At 33.9% G+C, this 19,142-nt stretch overlaps 1 protein-coding gene across 16 annotated transcripts in view; it reads left to right on the forward strand.

Annotated features, from left to right (window-relative positions):
* GPHN (gephyrin) overlaps nucleotides 1–19,142 on the forward strand; it is a 635,834-nt gene that overhangs the window by 153,648 nt on the left and 463,044 nt on the right. For all 16 annotated transcript variants that reach the window (XM_019833155.3, XM_019833153.3, XM_019833151.3 and 13 more), the window contains one exon: nucleotides 10,935–11,013. In XM_019833155.3, coding sequence (XP_019688714.1) covers nucleotides 10,935–11,013 — 79 coding nt within the window. The remainder of the gene's footprint in view (nucleotides 1–10,934; nucleotides 11,014–19,142) is intronic.

A 19,142-nucleotide genomic window follows, 5' to 3' on the forward strand; every position in this document is an offset into this window, starting at 1 on the left:
GTAGGTTTCATGCTTGCAGTGATGTCTCTGGTACTTTGTGGTCCTTGGAACATTTCACTGACAGAGTCCCCTTTGGGATCTCTTGTAGTGCTTGTTTAGTGGTAATGAATTTCTTCAGTTTTTGTTTGTTTGGGAAAACCTTCATTTCTCCTTCTATTCTGAATGACAGGCTTGCCAGTTAAAGGATTCTTGGCTGCATATTTTCCCTGTTCATTGCATTGAAGATTTCCTGCCTTTCCTTTCTGGCCTGCCAAGTTTCAGTAGATAGGTCTGCTGCTACCCTTTTGTTTCTACCTTTGTTTAAGGCCTGTTTTTCCCTAGCTGCTTTCAGAATTCTCTCTTTATCCTTGTATTTTGCCATTTTCACTATGATATGTCATGCAGAATATCGATTCTAGTTATGTTTGAAGGGAGTTCTCTGTGCCTCTTGGATTTCAGTGACTGTTTCTTTCCCTAGATTGGGAAAGTTCTCAGCTATGATTTGTTCAAGTATACCTTCAGCCCCTTTCTCTCTCTCTTCTTCTTCTTCTGGAAATCCTATAATATGGATATTGTTCAGTTTGCTTGAATCACTTAGTTCTCTAATTCTTCCCTCATGATCCTGGATTTTTTAAATCTTTCTCAGCTTCCCCTTTTTCCATAATTTCGTCTTCCAATTCACTTATTTTCTCCTCTGCCTCCTCAGTCCACACTGTGGCTGCCTCCATTTTATTTGCACCTCATTTATAGCATTTTTACATTCATTACGACTATGTTTTAGTCCCTTGATGTCTGTAGCAATAGATTCCCTGCTGTCTTCTATGCATTTTTCAAACCCAGTGATTAATTTTATGACTGTTATTCTAAGTTCTTGTTCAGTTATGTTGCTTATATCTATTTCGATCAATTCTTTAGCTGTTACTTCTTCCTGATATTTCTTTTGAGGAGAATTCTTCTGTTTCATCATTTTGGCTAGTTTTCTGTCCGTTTTGATTTTTTAAAGCTTGCTATGTGCTGTGCACCTGTGAGCACTGCTATATTTATAAAGGGGGCTCATATACTGTCCATGGCCTGGCCCTTCAGGAGGTGTTTTTTGGAGAGTGTTATTTGCTGTCATTGTGACTTTGGTTATTTTATTTCCCTACTCATAGTTATGTTTTGGACCTTCCACCGGGTATGCTTTGATTTCTTCCTTGAAGTAGCTCTGGAAAGGAAAACAGACAAACAGAAAACAAAAACATGCAAACACACAAAACAAACAAAAACAAAAAAACTAAAAGCTAAAAACAATCCAAAAGCAAAAAAATCAGAAACACCAGCTAGAAGCAAAGAACAGGGTGGATGTGTTGCTGATGGAAGAGCACATACAAAGAGAAATGACAGGGGTGGAGAAAAAGAAAAAATAAACATTGACCAGGCAGAGAGACTAAAAGGCTTGAGAGAGAGAGAGAGAGAGAGAGAGAGAGAGAGAGAGAGGAAAATAAGGAAGGGAAAAAGAAATTTAGATAAAGTTACTTAGAGAAACTATACTGCTTGATTATTCCAAAGAGAGAGAGAAAGGAATATAAAGAAGGAGGTGTAGAGCATGTATCAAGAGAATGTATTAAATGTGTCTGTTCAAACAAACCAATAACCAGAGTAATCAGCCTAGTGGAGGGAGAGTTAAGAAGCAAAATGGAATGGACAATACATCTATATAACAAGAATTGTCCTAGAATTAATCCAGGCAATTCATCAGCGCTGGTCTGGAGGAGGGGTCTGTTTTGGCATCGTCTATCCCGCTCCAGAAGACAGGCAGTTACCCAGGACTGAGGGGCGTGGTTTGGTATAGGCTGGTCTCGCCTCCACTGTGGGTCCCATGGACCAATCCCTGAGGCCCCACCTTGGTGGTGGTGAGGAGGAAAATGGCCAACCCCCAGTCACTTCTCCATTACCCGGTGAGCCACGTCACTCCTTTGGAGCCATCCTCACTGTGTCCTGGCGCAGATGAAGCTGTCTCACTCCACCGACTCCTTAACTCCTGCTCCATGAGTCCGGGTACATATCAGGAGGAAGCACCTCCTGATATGTAGTCCCTGCTGGTTTTGTCCTATGCCACAGTATCAGGGGAGGGGACCAGTTCCTGCTGTGGACTGCGCCCCTGATCTACCACCAAACCTAGAGGTTGGTCCCCTCCTCCCCAGGTGTGCACAGGACAGCTTGCCCCAGTTCGACAATGGGATCTGCAGTTAGAAATCCTCTAACCTGTAGTTAGAGATGGGACCCCTCTCCGTCCTTGTCCGAGGTTTTTTTCTGTTGTCCAGATATAGGCCTACACTTTTCCAGCTGCTCTTTCTCTTCCCTTTGTTTCTCTGCAGAAGGGGATTTCTCCCCTCCATGTCTATGCTGCCCATTTTATCTTCCCCAGTTCGCAACCACCCACCTATGGCCCATCAAGTTGTCCCAGTTTCTCCCTGGTAGACTCAGTGTCTTTTCCTCTCAGACTCTGGGTTCAAAGTCCTTTGGCTTCAGCCCATCTTTGTTTGAGAGACGTGGGAAGTACCGATCTCCCTACTTCTCCACCATGTTGGTCCCTCTCCCAGTGTTTGTTTATTTTTGAGAGAGAGATAGAGCACAAGCATGGGGGTGGGGGAGGGCAGGGAGAGAGGAAAACACAGAATCCAAAACAGGCTCCAGGCTTTGAACTGTCAGCACAGACCCTGACCCTGGGGCTTGAACCCACCAACCGTGAAATCATGACTTGAGCCGAAGTCAGATGCTTAACCGACTGAGCCACCCAGGGGCCCCAAAATTATTTAAAATTAAATAAATGATAGTTGTGAAATGATTATAGTATAATATCTTTTGCAAAAAAGCATTGTTTTGGCTTATAATCTTGGGTTGAATACATTAAGAAAATTACCAAAATTCAATCACTATTATTTATTTTAGTTTGTTGTTCATTTATATCATTCAGTTTGTTTGGTAATAGTACTTTGTGCTTAGTTTACCTTTTTTTTTTTTTTTTAAGAAGAATTCAGGGAAATTTTAGTTGGTAGGAAATCATAGGACTTAGGCATGGAAGAAAATTTAAAGTAGTGTTTGAGGATAGATAATTAGTTATAGGAAAATCTGTTTTGAAATGAGTCTGCTTAAAATAAGGATCAGAATTTGGTGTAAAATATGGATCAGAATACTAATATTCATATAGAATTGAAAGGAATTATGAGTCACCAAAAATATCTTGAAAAAGAAAAAACAAAGTTGGGGAACTCACAGCTCCCAATTTAATAACTCACTGCAAACCATAGTAATCAGAACAGTGTGATATTGGCATAAGAGTAGACAAATAGATCAAGAAAATATAATGTACTTCAGAATAGCCCATATGTGTATAGGTAATTGATTTTTCAAAGAGAGACAATATCATTCAATAGGGAAAGAATTGCCTCTTGAACAAATGGTGCTTGAACAACTAGGTAAACACTTGTTTGTCAAAGAAAGAAGTCAGACTCTTACCCTCACACAATGTACAAACATTAGCCCAAAATGGATAAAAGACCTAAAGAGTTGAAACTATAAAATACTTAACAAGAAAGCATATGGGAAATTCCTCATGATCGTGGATTTGGTAATGGTTTCTTAAATATGACACCAAATAAAAAATAGAGAAATTGAAATTCATCAAAATTAAAAACTTTTGTACATTCAAGGACACTATCAAGAGGACATAATGACAACCCACAGAATGGGATTAAAAACTTGCAAATCATATGTGTGATAAGGGTCTAGTATCCGGAGTATATAAATACGTCTTACAAGTCAACAACAGAAAGATCAACCACTGAATTAAAAAGTATACAAAGGGCTTGAATAGACATTTTTCCCAAGAAGATATACAAATAGCCATTAGCACATGGAAAGATGCTCAACACCATTTATCATTAGGAAAATGTAATCACAACCACAATGAGATGATACTTTACACCCCACTATTATGACTGAGTTAAAATGACCGTAATGGCTGTGGTGAAATGGGACCCTCTTACATTGCTGGTGGAATGTAAAATAGTGCAAATGCTTTGGAAAACAATTTTATAGTTCCTCAAACAAATTAAACATGAAATTATCATATGATCAGCAATTCAGTTTCTTGGTATATACCCCCCAAAATTGAAAACAAGTGCAAAATAAGTACTTGTACATACATGCTCATTCAGCACTATTCACAATAGCCAAAAAATGGAATCAGCCCAAATGGCCAAAAGGGTGATTGGATAGACAAAAGTGGTACTTACATACCATGGAAGTAGGTGGAATATTATCTAGCCAATGGAATATTATCTAACCATTCAGAGGAACGAAGTAATGCAACATGCTACAGCATAGATGAAGCTTGAAAATATTATGCTACGTGAAATAATCTAGACAAAAAAAAAATCACATATGCTTCCATTTGTATGAAATATCCAGAATAATTAAATCCACAGGGATAGAAAGTAGATTGGTGGTTGCCAGGGATTAGGGGAAGGGAGGAATAGGGACTTGCTGCTTAATGGGTAGCAGGTTTTCTCTTAGGATGATGAAAATGATTTTGGAAATAGAGGTAGTGGTTGCAAAACATTGTGAATGTACTAAATGTCACTGAACGTTACACTTTAAAATGGATAATTTTGAAAAATAAATAGTTAATTTTGTATTATATGAATTTCACCTTAATAACTAAAACAAAATAGATTTATCTTGAAAAATATGGGGCATCTGGGTGGCTCAGTTGGTTAAGTGCTGGAGTTCAGGTCAGGTCATGATCTCACGGTTCGTGGGTTTGAGACCCATGTCAGGCTCTGTGCTGACAGCTCAGAGCCTGGAGCCTGCTTCAAACTCTGTGTCTCCCTCTCGCTCTGCCCCTCTCCCACTCACGCTCTGTCTGTCTCTCTCTCTCAAAAATAAATAAACGTTAAAAAAATTAAAAAAAAAAAGAAAAATGTGACTAAGATTTATGCAATCAGTCTCATTTTTCTTATGTCAGTTGTTAATTTCATATGTTTAGAATAAACAAGTAACATGCTGAATTTTTGGTAGTATTTTAAAATCATAACATATTGACATTTTCCACTAAACATTTAACTTTCACACTATGATCATAGAAGGGGACAATTTTTAGAAAGGTATGTGGTGTTTCCAAGAACCAGATCTTAAGTTTTTGATACTCAAGTATTTATTTTTTGAAGCACTTATATCAATATCTTTATCTTATTCTGTGATTGTAAACTATTGTTGAATTTGTTCAGTCTAACTTTGAATAAATTAATTAGAATCTCTAGATAGTATAAACTTACACTTTATTTTAATTTTCAGTTGTTTTCACAGAGCCATTTCTTTGGGATTTTATTTCACTTGGGTATTTTGAAACTATGGAATGAATGAGTTTTAAATTGGATCTGTTTTTACTGTCAACTTAGCAATTTTCAAGTTGTACATTATTTTCACATTCTTAAATATGGACAATACAATAGGTTAAATAAATACTGAATTCTTACCAAGCTGTATTTTAAACAAGAATTTTTGGTGATAGAAATACTTTTGTTATAGGAAAATTCTTCCTGACCAGAACAAGATAGAATATAAATGTCATCCTGAAAGAAAGGAATGACTAGATCTTTCACACTATAGCTTCTAGTAATCAGATGGAATAATCCATAATAGTAGGACTGAGAAAATACATTATAAAGACCTTATCAAAGATCATATTGATTATACATAATACTTGTAAGTAGGAAAATGAACATGAAGTGTTCAGCACATAATGTCAACTATTACTTTGATTGTAAATCATAAAAAAAATGACTGTATACAAAAATAACGTATTTATAATTAGCCGAGAACCTCGTTAGGATCCATTTCATAAATATTTCTAAGTATATACTGAGTTTGAATGCTGACTCTTGCTGACCGTAGGCAAACTGTGATTCTCACCTATAAAATACTGATGAGTAGAACTAATACTCTTCTGAGGTGTGTGTATGTATATGTGTTTCAGCCTCTATAAAAATTTCTTAAGTATTTTTTTCAAATATAAATACAGCTCTTTAGCTTAAAGTGGAAATGGATGTCATTGATCTGAGATACCTCCATAAAACCCATGAGATATGACGCATGGTTAACCACTTAACTAGATGATCCGTAGTGTTTTATTCTACTTTAAAAGCCGTAATTCTTTAATAATGCTTTGAGTTGAAATTTAGTGTCTTCTAATGAATTTTAGTTGTATAACTTTTATGTGTTTTGAAGTTATGGAAATGTAGGAGAATCCAGAATATGTGAATGATTGACAAGAACTATGGTCTGTATATGGTATAGTGGTTAAGAGTAGAAGGTCTAGAGTTATAGCATCTAGATTTTCCCAGTACTTCTATTTATTAGCTCTATGATTGATAGGATGTTTAATCTCCCCATGCTTCACTATCTTCATCTGTAAAATAGTAACACAGATAGGCTTATCACTGGATGATAAAGAAGATTAAGTGAAATAATAAATATGAAATTCTTAACATATAACAAGTACCAATTATTTTCTTGATTATAGATCCAAAAGTTTAACATTTTCAGGGAAAAGTGCATATGATTGGACAAGAACTCTGCTAGAGTCCATTTTACAAATATTTCTTTCTTTAAAAAAAAAGGTTTGAGAGAGAGAGAGAGAGAGAGAGAGAGAGCGAGCAGAGGAGGGGCAGAGAGAGAGAGAGGAAGACAGAGAATCCCAAGCAGAATCTGCACTGACAGCACAGAGCCCAATGCGGAGCTAGAACTGCAAGATCATGACCTGAGCCAAAATCAAGAGTTGATTTCCCAGGCGCTCCAATTTTACAAGTATTTCTAATTTTTCTTTGTGTCCTTCCAAGTTAATTATTGTATCAATTTAAAACAGATTGAAGTTCAAGTTTATAATTTTCATGTTAGTACCATAGTTTGACCACGTTTCTGTTATAATTTCTTTCATTTTATCTGATATTTGTGGTGACATGTTGAAAACATTTTATTAGTCTGTGGAATGAAGAGTGTAGTAGTTCCTGTAATCATATACTGTGGGAAAAGAAAGAGTAAATTATGGTGATCCAAAATGATTGATTTTAATGTGTTTACATACAAAAAAATCATGTTCATTTTCTTCTTAAAAAGTACTATATTCTTATTTACAATTAAAAAAACAAAATTTGTTGTGTTGGTAAAAAATAAAACTTTAAATATGATATATGTTGTTAGGCACCTAAAGTTTTAGAATTTTTGTTAACAGACTATTTTAGGTTTCTTCCTCTGTTTTTAACTTAAAATTTGGGTGGGACATGAATTTTAGAAAAGTCTCTTCTTTAGCAAAACTTATTTCACAGGTAGCTGACTAGCAAGCCTTTAAAGGAGCAAAGGTTTATTCCATTTTAATTAAGCTTCCAAAATTTTCAGGCTCTTGAAGTTTATAAATAAGCTCTTATATTTGCCAAATTAGGCAAGAAACTTTATGAGAACAAATTTTATGATATATTATGGCTTCAATTTTAGTTCAGCTCAGCAGGAAACCACTTTATTTACACTGTGTCAACATTTTATTTTTTCCTTTGGCCCTATTCAGGCAATGGTGTAATAAAGAGCATTTGTATTAAAATTACAAAAAGAAAATTTGTAAATCAACAGGTTGAGATCAGGGTCTGTTAAATATGGAATGAAAATTATATATTAATGAAAATCATTTCACTCGTGGCAGAAAAAAAAGTGGGGAATATCTTTTTGGATTTAATAAAAAAAATCCAAACTTTATTCAACTTCAAATATTTTTAAAGCATCATTATTTATAGGTATTATCATTAAATTCAGAGAGAGATACAGATGTATAATTTTCAGGGACTTACAAAAAAGGGAATATAAAATCCAAATAAAATATTAGGTACTGAATCTTTGAAAGGAATCAGGCGAATGTCATATTATCTTTGATCCTTCTGTAGGTTAGAAATGACTAAGTTATGGGACTCCTGGGTGGCACAGTCGGTTAAGCGTCCAACTTCAGCCAGGTCACGATCTCTCGGTCCGTGAGTTGGAGCCCCGCGTCAGGCTCTGGGCTGATGGCTCAGAGCTTGGAGCCTGTTTCCGATTCTGTGTCTCCCTCTCTCTCTGCCCCTCCCCCGTTCATGCTCTCTCTCTGTCCCCAAAAAAATAAATAAACGTTGAAAGAAATGACTAAGTTATATATAATAAAATTGTTAAATTGAAATAGAAAATAATCAATACTTAATATTTATGCTACAAATAAAAATATAAGTAAAGTTTTATTTTGCCTTTAATTTGGGGATGGGTATTTTATCAAGGTATATACTTTTAGATTTCCAGTTTTCCATCAGGATATTAGTATCTTTCCATTGTCTTCTGGATTCCATTGTTTATGTTGAATAATCAGCTGTATGGTTTATTGTTTTTTTCCTTTGAAAGTGATGTGTCCTTTCTCTCCTGGCTTTTTTAAAGATTTCTTACCATCTTTTATTTTCAGTGGTTTGACTGCTGGGTGTTGTGTTATTTTACTTTTTCCAATGTGGGGTTTGATGTTCCTCCTGAGTCAGTGAATTAGTGTGTTGTATCAGTTTTGGAATATTCTCAGCTGTTTTCTAAAAATATTGCTTTGCCCCATTCTCTCAACCAAAGCTGGAGTCATATACTCAACTACAATTACATTGGGCTGTTTGATTTCCACATGTTTCTTTTCCTCTGATCTTTTCACCTTCCCCCTCCCCCCATTGCTTCTGTTTGGATATTTTCTACTGATCTCTTCATGTTCACAAATCCCGTGTTTTCTGTGTTGAGTCAGCTCAACCACTGATTTCTTAATTTCAGATATTGTGTTTTCAATTCTAAAATTACTATTTGATTCTTTTTCATAGATTTTAATTCTTTGCTGATATTTTACTTCTTTCATCAAGTGTGAATATTTTTCCGTATCTTCAACTTCTGTTAAATAGGTTTTTTGAAAGTTTAAGTTTTTGTAAAGTCCTTATCTTCTGATTCTGTATCATCTGTGTGTCACTATAGGCACACACACACACACACACACACACACACACACACAGACACACACACATATAATTTTTTCTTTTTGTTATTGGTTACATTTTGTAATTTCTGTAATATACCAAATACTATTTATTATAAGATCATAGAAATTAATGTAAATGTTATTTAGTGTTAAGTGCCAGTCACTTTAACTCAACTTCAAATTGAGATGGATAGAGTGAAAACTTTAGATATATACTTAGTCTACCTTGGGTTTTAAATGTCTTTAAGGGCAAAACCTGTTGTGTACCATATTTCCGATGTGACTTTGTACTTAAGTACTGTGAAATTATGAGAAATTTTACTTTATCTTTTGAGTTCTGTCCCCTTTTCACCCCCTCCCCACATCCCACCTCCCACCTTGCTTGTGGTTGAGAGTAAATTATTCTTAGGGGAGATCTGAAGTTCTACACTGAAAGTGGTAGGCTCCACCTACAGTCAAATGACTTTGACTCCTAATCACCACAGTACTATAGAAAACATTATTTGCCCTCTGACCCATTTTTTTCCTCCTCATTCCAAGTCGTCTTGTGCACTCCTGGCCCTCAGCAAATCTCCAGCAGAAAACTATGTTTTAGAGTTCCAATGGATTTCAGTCTGTCATGCCAGCCTGTGAACCATCAAGAACTATGCTGGTTTCTCTTTTCCCTAGTAGTGTTCCTCTTTCTGACTCTTAGGTTATAAGTGGCAAATCCTCCTAGAAATGAAAATAATTAGGAAGCTTGACTCACCTAAGAAGTGATACCACTTTTCTCCTCATTTATCCTTATTAGCTCACATTGTTGTCTAATATCTTTAAAAATATAACTTGGAGGGACAACTTACCTTTTTTTCCCCTAGTTGTTGTGGAATCAGTGATTTGCCACTATATGCTGGTAATTTAGTCTTATAAAAGTAAGAACAAAATTTAGACCTATGTGTTTAGTCTTTTCTGTGTTGTATTTTTTTTTATTATTTTAATTTTTAAATTTTATTTAAACTCCAGTTAGTTAAAATACAGTGTAATAATGATTTCTGGAATAGAATTTAGTGATTCATCACTTACATAGAACACCCAGTGCTCATCTCAACAAGTGCCCTCTTTATTGCCCATCATCCATTTAGCCCATCCCCCCACCTAACACCCCACCAGCAACCCTCAGTTTGTTCTCTGTATTTAAGAGTTTCTTATGATTTGCCTACCTCTCTGTTTTTCTTATTTTTCCTTCCCTTCTGTGTTCATCTGTTTTGTTTCTTATATTCCACATATGAGTGAACTCATATGATATTTATCTTTCTCTGACTTATTCCACTCAATATATACTCTAGTTCCAATCCATGTTATTGCAAATGGCAAGATTTCATTTTATTTGATTGCTGAGTAGTATTTCATTTGTGTGTGTGTGTGTGTGTGTGTGTGTGTGTGTGTGTGTGTGTATACACCCACATATATACAAAACATCTTTATCCATTTGTTAGTTGATGGACATTTGGGTTCTTTCCATAATTTGGCTATTGTTGATAGCGCTTCTATAAACGTTGAGGTGCATGTGCCCCTTGAATCAGCACTTTTGTATTCTTTGGATAAATACCTAGTAGTGTAATTGCTGGGTCATAAGGTAATTCTATGTTTAATTTTTTGAGGAATCTCCATACTGTTTTCCAGAGTGGCCCTGGCTGTATGTGTTGTATTTATATAAAGTTTGTATGCTTAGATTATTGGTTTGTTATTGAATATTAATATTTGTTGCAAAATCTGCTAGGTCCAGAAATTGATCAACATTACTGTTTGGAAAAATGCCATCCAGAGAGCCAGTTTTAATTTAAAATTCCATTTTGTCAGTAGTAATTGAAATAAAATGTAAACAAAAATTAATTTTCTTTTTCTCTCTCCCTCTCTTGTTTAGTGAGTGATAGTTGCTTCAGGAATCTTGCAGAAGATCGCAGTGGGATAAATCTCAAAGATCTCGTACAAGATCCTTCTTTGTGAGTATTTGGTTTTCATTACTAAGCATAATTCAAAACTTCATGGTTGGTGTGACTTTTTTCAAAAGAATTGTAACTAAGAACTGATTTGAGGTTGAGTAGTTTTTCTTTTTTTTTTTTTTAAAGTTTATTTATTTATTTTGAGAGTAAGAGAGGGGCAGAGAGAGGGAGAGAGAGAATCCTAAGCAGTCTCTGCACTGACAGATCATTGCAGGGCTCAGTCTCACAAGTTGTGAGATTATGACCTGAGGTGAAATCAAGAGTCAGATGCTTAACCAACTGAGCTACCCAGGCACACCAACTTTTTCTTTTCTAACAATTTGAGTTACATATAGTGGAGTACATCCAATAGTTTCAGTAGAAGTGAAGATATAGAATAGTTTCTTTTTAGAAATAGGTAGTAGAAGAAGACATAGCATTATGATTAACAGTGGACTTTCAAGGAGTCTTACTAATGGTTGATCATATCTTGCCAGTGTGGCAGTAGCTACTGAGCAGGGAAATGATGCGTAATTTATTTGCTGGAGAAGGTGCAATTGAATTTGCTCACATTAATTTTAAGTTCATAATCATTTATAATACTTGTAAGAACAATTAAAAATATAAAATAATTATAAATAATATATTTGAATATTTAGAATATATTTATAATATTTCATATTAGAAAGCTTTATAAGGAAATAATTTTTGAAGAGTTTTATAGGTTTCAATTTTTAATGTTCTTACTAGTGTCTCTATATTTTATGAATTTTTATAATTTTATATTTACTATAAAATATGCATATTATCTTCTGTATGAACATACCTAGATGATCTTACCTCTGGGTAAGATCACCTTTTATTTAAAAAAAAATAAAGACTAGTTAAGCCTTTGGCAATAGAGAAAAGAAAATGGAATGCTGGCAGGTGCTTTTTTTAATGATATGTGTAATGCATTCAGTAAAATATTGTAACAGGAATTTAGTCATTCACATCACATATAATCTATGTTCCCACAAGTTTTACTAGTAATTCATTGAGTATTTTGTGATAAATGAAACACAAGCATGTGTTGAATCTGAAGGATATTGATTCTTTAATGATTTTCCAATTATTTAAAAAAATACAGTCATAAGACACAGAATCTTGAAAATGACTGAATCTTGAAGTTTATAATGTAATGAATTTACAAATGAGTTTCCAGACTCAAGTCTCTCAGTTCTGTTTCTTTTCCTTACTCAAAAGGAATCTGTATTCTTTCTCCATGATTTTTATTCCAGTGAAGACTGACATTTGTCCTTTCAGTCTATAAATATTTAATCAAGAATATAACTATTTTATGTGGCTGTAAATATTCTGAGTAAATTAATGTTGATAACATTTATTTGCATGAAGAGTTCTGTTTTCCATATGGATATGGGAGGAAACTTTATAATTTTTCTGAAAGATTTCATCCATTTGAATGAATAACGTAAATTGTTCCATTATTGTACTATTTGTAAGGCATATTTTTGGTCACAGTAGTAGTATTTATCTGTGTAATGTAGTCTTTGTGGAAAAGATGTGTTCCTGTAGACTTTAATAATATAAAAGCCATGGAGAATTATACTTGAATAATTGATTATAACAATGAGTTATAGCGTTCTGAGAGAATTTGATACTTCTTCCCAGAGTACAGAATGATATTCATCATGCACTAAATTTTACGTTCAATCTTAGTATTCTTAGAAGAATTTATCTCAGATTACTACTGTATGGGCTGAACAAAATTATTCTAAGTCTCTGGTTTTAAATAGCATATATCTTAATTTAGCATCATTCTTTTAACTTGGCATTAGTCTTGAATGTAAGAATTTAGTGATAATTTGTTCTTGCCTTTGCCACTTGGATTTGGAAAGAACTTTTTTTATGAAGAATTGTCAAAATGTACTATTAATGACTCAATTCATATTTTAGAGACATATTTGTTCCTTAGCAAAGCTCTTTAAGGAAGGAAGTGTCCTGTGTAGAAAAATGATGTATTTTTTTCAGTTGTTACTATGGGAAATATTTTATTCTGAGTTATCATTCTATAGCAGTATTCACTTAATAGATACCTCATGGGTAAGGATTTTTCTTTTTGTTAAAGCCATTTACTTCTCTTCTGTCCTAAACTCCTGACAGAAGTCTTTACTATTTGTTCATTGATTCATGTACACTACATAGTTCTATAGAAGTTGAATTGTTTATGTTGCATCGAGTTGAAAATATGTCGGAAATGTTTTTACAAAACCTCCTCCTTATAAAAGTCGTTTGATGAGACCTCCACACTAGTATAAGGTTTGTTAAAATTGCATACATATGTGATTTTAATAAATGCTCCAAATAAAAAATATTACGGTACGATATCTGTATTTAATGAGTGCTTTATGTATAATTTACCTATTTGGTAGACTTATGACTTACCTACTTGAGCTGCTGATGCTGAAAGTAGATGATGTGTAAAGAATAATTAAGTCTTCCAATCACTAAGGCTGTTATAAGGAAAACAGAAGAAAGAAGGAAAAATTAAGCTGAAGAGAACCCATGGTATCTGGCTAATATTGACACTTGGAGCAGTATGTAGTTTGTCGTAATTGGATAAATGAGCAAGTATGGAATTTCTGTGGACAAAGTACAAATATCAAATCAAATCAAGTGTGTGTGTGTGTGTGTGTGTGTGTGTGTGTCTATAAATGGATGAGTGAAGTTTTAAGGGTTTACTGCTTCAGAGGAGAATGAAAAGGCAGAAAAGGAAGTGACTAAATCATACTTTCAAATCTGTGTCAGGGCAGTGGAATAATGTGATAGGTCCTCCGTAATTTATCTAGGTTGTGTATAATACACTCCCCAAGATTTTGCTTCCATTGTATAGTAAAACTAATTATTGGACTTGAATGAACTGAGTGAGCTATGATGCAAGAACATGATGGTGGGATGCTCTGGGAGAAAAAGTTGAGAAGGTTGTGAATACCTAAGAAAAACTTTCTGGACTTATTACTAACTTCTGATCTGCTTTAATAATGAGAACAGAATGTAACTTTTGGGAAAATTGAAGTAAAGGGGATGGATACTTGAGAAATTCTCTTTTTGATAGTTATTCTGAGAATATTTGTTTCTATCACAGTCTTGCAGGGGTTAAATGTAAGACCAAGTAGAAGAACTTGACATTCTTTTCTAATGAATGTGTTTAAGGATTTGTTTGAAGTAGTAACTTTCCTGCATGTCGAATTTTGAAATAAACAATTTAACTGTTTTAATAGCTCATCTTATATTTAGGATTGTAAGTGTTTTAAGATGGATTTCTTAACTCTGTGTGTATAATGTATTGAGTTGTGTTATAAGACCTCTTGTTTTAGTTGGGGTCTCTCAATGGCACATTGAAAAGCATTGTCAAATTTAAGTTGACGTTTCAACATATTAGAAACATATCCAATGTGATATACTTTTAATATATATAAGAAGTGATTCTTAGCATGATATAATTAATTTTTGTTTCTTTAAGTGGAGGGATGCATGCTATTTACATTATGAAAAATCATTTATGCTACTTGTAATCTATGCTAGAGATATGACATTACATGCAAATGAAACACTATATAATGTTCTTTAAGTTATGTTTAGTTGTATTCTTTATAGAGGTAGCTCAAAAATATTTTTAAATCTCTATTGACTATGTGCTGAAGATGAAAGATAAAACATATTACCATATTTATACCTTAGATTTCCTATTACTTAATTATAATCTATTTAACACAAATAATTATTTGAACTCAGATTCATTTATAGAAATTATTAAAGCTGTTTAAGAATCAAAAGAGGAAAAATAACAAGAATGAAAGGGCTAACAGAATTGGACATCTGTTTGTATAATTCATTGTGTTGATGGTGATTATGTTTGTGGGTATGGTGGGTATGTGTTGTTTTATTTAATTTGAAGAAGCTTTTAAAAATCTAGGACCATCCTATGTGTGTTATGTAAGGTAATTATAGGAACAGTTGTTTAATTCATAGCAGAATTGGCCATCTTGTGACACTAGAAATATGATTCATAATGTAGGATAGTAATAATTTTACTTACAAATAGGGAAAGTTTATATTCTTTGAGAATTTTGCACAACATGACAAATATGTCAGTCTTTGGGTTTTTTTTTCTTTATGGTACTCAGAGTATATTTTCAATTGTTTCAGTAATACCAAGATTTTGAAAAAAAGATATTACCAATTTATAACCTCTTATGATTAATAAAAAAGGATGATTCAATAGAATAGACCTTAATTCTGAATTCTGGGTAAATTATATTATGAATGAATAAATACTTTTTCTTGTCAATGTTCTAGGTTTTTTCTTTTAATTGTCATGAAATAAACATAACATAATATTTACCATCCCAACCAATTTTAAATGTAAAGTTCAGTAATGTTAAATATATACACACTGTTATACAACCAATCCTAGAAGTTTTTCGTCCTTCAGAACTGCAACTCGATACTACCATTAAACAATAACTCCCCATCGCCCCAACCCCCAGCCTCTGGCAACTCATGTTGTACTTTCTGTTCCTATGATTTTGACTATTGTAGAAGTCTCATATAAGTGGGATCATGCAATATTTGTCTTTTTGTGACTGGCTTATTTCACTTGACATAATAATCCCAAGGGAATTCTTCCATGTTGTAGCATGTGTCAGAGTTTCCTTCCTTTTTAAGGAAGAATAATATTCCATTGGATATATGTACACCACATTTTGTTCATGTTCATCCATCAGTGAACACAGGGTTGCTTCTATCTTTTGTTTATTGTGAATAATACTGCTATGAACATAGATGTGCAAATTATCTCTTTAAGATTCTGCTTTCAGTTCTTTGGTTGTATACCCAGGAGCAGAGTTGCTGTATCATATGGTAATTCTGTGTTTAATTAAAAAAAAATTTTTTTTTAACATTTATTTATTTTTGAGACAGAGAGCATGAACAGGGGAGGGGCAGAGAGAGGGAGACACAGAATCTGAAACAGGCTCCAGTCTCTGAACTGTCAGCACAGAGCCCGACGCGGGGCTCGAACTCACGGACTGTGAGATCATGACCTGAGCCGAAGTCGGACGCTTAACCGACCAAGCCACCCAGGCGCCCCTCTCTGTTTAATTTTTGAAGAACTGCCATACTGTTTTTTTCCATAGCGACTGCACCATTTTATATTCTCACCAACAGTGTACAAGGGTTCCAATTTCTCTACCTCCTCACCAACACCCATTATTTTCTGTTCTGTTTTGTTGTTGTTGATAGTACCATCCTAATGGGTGTGAGGTGATATGTTCTTGGTATTTTTTTAATTTTTTTTTAACATTTATTTATTTTTGAGAGACAGAGAGAGAGCATGAGTGGGGGAGGGGCAGAGAGAGAGGGAGACACAGAATCTGAAGCAGGCTGCAGGCTCTGAGCAAGCTGTCAGCACAGAGCCTGATGCGAGGCTCGAACCCACAAACTGAGATCATGACCTGACCTGAAGTCGGATGCTCAACCGACTGAGCCACCCAGGCGCCCCTGTTCTTGGTATTTTTAATTGAACTTCATTCCTTTACATTTTGTCTTTTTAATGATTTCAGTGTAACTCATCTAGACATTAAAGAAAAATGTTTGTTGTGATACTCTGGTATATTGTGCAGTAAACTGTATAAAACTATTTTACTTCCTTTCATTATCATAATGAAGATTATAAAGTGTAAATATGTAATTTCATAACAATAGCATTTCAATGAATTTATTTCCCTTATTTTGTATCACTTGCCTTGTATTACTGCAATTCCTGTTACACCTCATCTGTAAGGATTAGTTTTATGTAAAAAAAAAAATTAGTTTTTAGTTAAATGATACCAGATTGGAAATGCAGTATACTAATTAAAAAATAATAACAATGTGCTAGTAAAAATGTATTTTGATATTATGGATTATTAGTGCTTAATGATGGCATTTCATAGATAAAATTGAATAAAATAGTTGTATCTGATTATAAATTCCTTAGACATGAAAATTTTATTTATTTTAATGTACTTCTTTACAAATCTTACCACCAGGTGAAAACTTCTTTTCATGGTTCTGAAACATAACTTTATCCCCCTGAGTATGTTTGACTTCACACTACAATCTGACTGAGTGATATTTTGGTCCTTTGGATCATGGCATTAAATGTGAAGGAAAAGCAGGATTGCCGTCTGGAAAGCAATCATATCTAAATATAGCCTGTACTTATCTGCTGGTGTTAAGACAGGTTGCTATGGTGAACTGAATTTCTTAAAAATGCCAGTCAGCAGAGGATAAACAGTAGTTTGTGAAGTGGTTATTTTCCATAGAGCTGTACATTCTCATACCACATGTTCAGATAAATGAATTTAGTTAATGTTTTTTATGGTCTATTTGCTAAATTTCAGTTTTAGAGTGTCTTTGAGACCTTTAATTTTATTAAACAAAATACAAGAATTTTTATAATGTTATCCTTTGTTTCTCTGACGATAAATTGATTTGACATGAAAATGGATTTTTTAATGGCAGCTGTTTAAACATTATTGATCATTCAGTTTGTTCTGCTTCCAACAGTTCTGCTAAATCTAAGACAGCTACCAAGTTGTCTTTGTAATATTACCTCTAAATGTAAGTTTTTATCATTTTTAATCAGGTTCTTTTTTGGGTTATCTATTTATTGGTTTATACAGTATATATTGGAACAATACAGGTTAATTTAGGTTGGTACTATAGTATTATAGTACTATGTTCTATGTCAGAACTGCACATCCAAAGACTTTGGGTTTTACTTTTCTTTTAGAAGACTTTCTCTCATTTCTGTCCTTCCATACATTCCTGAGAATGTATATTTTGTGTGGATTTTTTTGTTTTAGAATTTAATAGAAAAGCACTAGTAGATGCTTGTATTAAGTTCTTCAGAACTAGGTTTAACAGACATTGTTTTTGTAGTCCAGGACCGTATGATTGAGGATGGACAATATTTGAGTTGAGTTGGCCACCTAAGGCGTATGGATGACCAATACAGTATTAGAGTTTTTAAATGAAATAATGCATCATTTTAATAAGTGGGCTCTTTTATTTTTATAGTACAGAAACCTGAATCAAACTAGCTTAAAATGGAAAATGGGATTTTATTGGCTTAAAGTGTACTTCTCATGGAATCTTGACAGCCTAGAAACCAGATCAGGTATGGAAACCCCAAAGAATAGATTGAGGGAGTTTGTGCAAATGAGTTTGTTTCTTATCCTCTCTCATCATCTGTTCTGGTCTTTCTTGGCATTAGTCTCACTTATGACAGTCAGACTTTCTCCATGAAACCAGGAAGATGGCTGCTACTCTAATTTCCTTGCTTCTAGCTCCATGCTGTCTCCTTACTTCCAGCTCTGAAATGTAAAATCTCATGGAAGAGTTCTGAACTCGTTACTCTGGTTAATTTGGTCATTTGACATCAGCCAGTCACTGTTGCAGTCTGTCTTGGTTGATCGGTCATAGGACAGATACTTGTGGCCAGAATGATGGGATACCCAAATTAAATTTCTCTCAGAAAAAGGGAGTAGGTAAACTAAGAGAGATCTACTGTATTCATTTTCAGTTGTTAATTTAAAGAAGAATGTATACATTGTCAAAAATTGTTAATTCTTTAAAATAGAGCATTTTGTTTACCTGCACAAAGTATCTCAATTAGATACTGGTAGTGTATCTGCAATAATTTTAAAGGGTATGGTTCAATTAATTGATAATAGTTCCATATTTGCTGATATTATTAACTATTTATATCATATGCACAAATGTGAAATGACTCAGGTGAATTTATTACTTTAGTTACAACTGGCTAGACAGCAGGTGGAATAGTGACAGGTTGTTTCTGTTTTTTCATACTTTCTTCTTTCTTAAATAGAAGAATTTCACCACTATAAATCAAAAAGGAAAAGAGTCAAAGATTCTCATTTACCATTCCATTATAATATCTTAACTGAGGAGTGCCATTATAGAGGCATATAAAAGTTTAATGGAACAGTGATGAAGTATTTCAAGGAGAGGTGATCCTTGAAATGAAGCATTTGTTTAAAAAGAAAAAGTGAAGGAAAGAAGGAAGGTAGGGAGATGGAGAG

Source organism: Felis catus, chromosome B3, assembly GCF_018350175.1.
Source record: "Felis catus isolate Fca126 chromosome B3, F.catus_Fca126_mat1.0, whole genome shotgun sequence".
Classification (NCBI taxonomy): Eukaryota; Metazoa; Chordata; class Mammalia; order Carnivora; family Felidae; genus Felis; species Felis catus.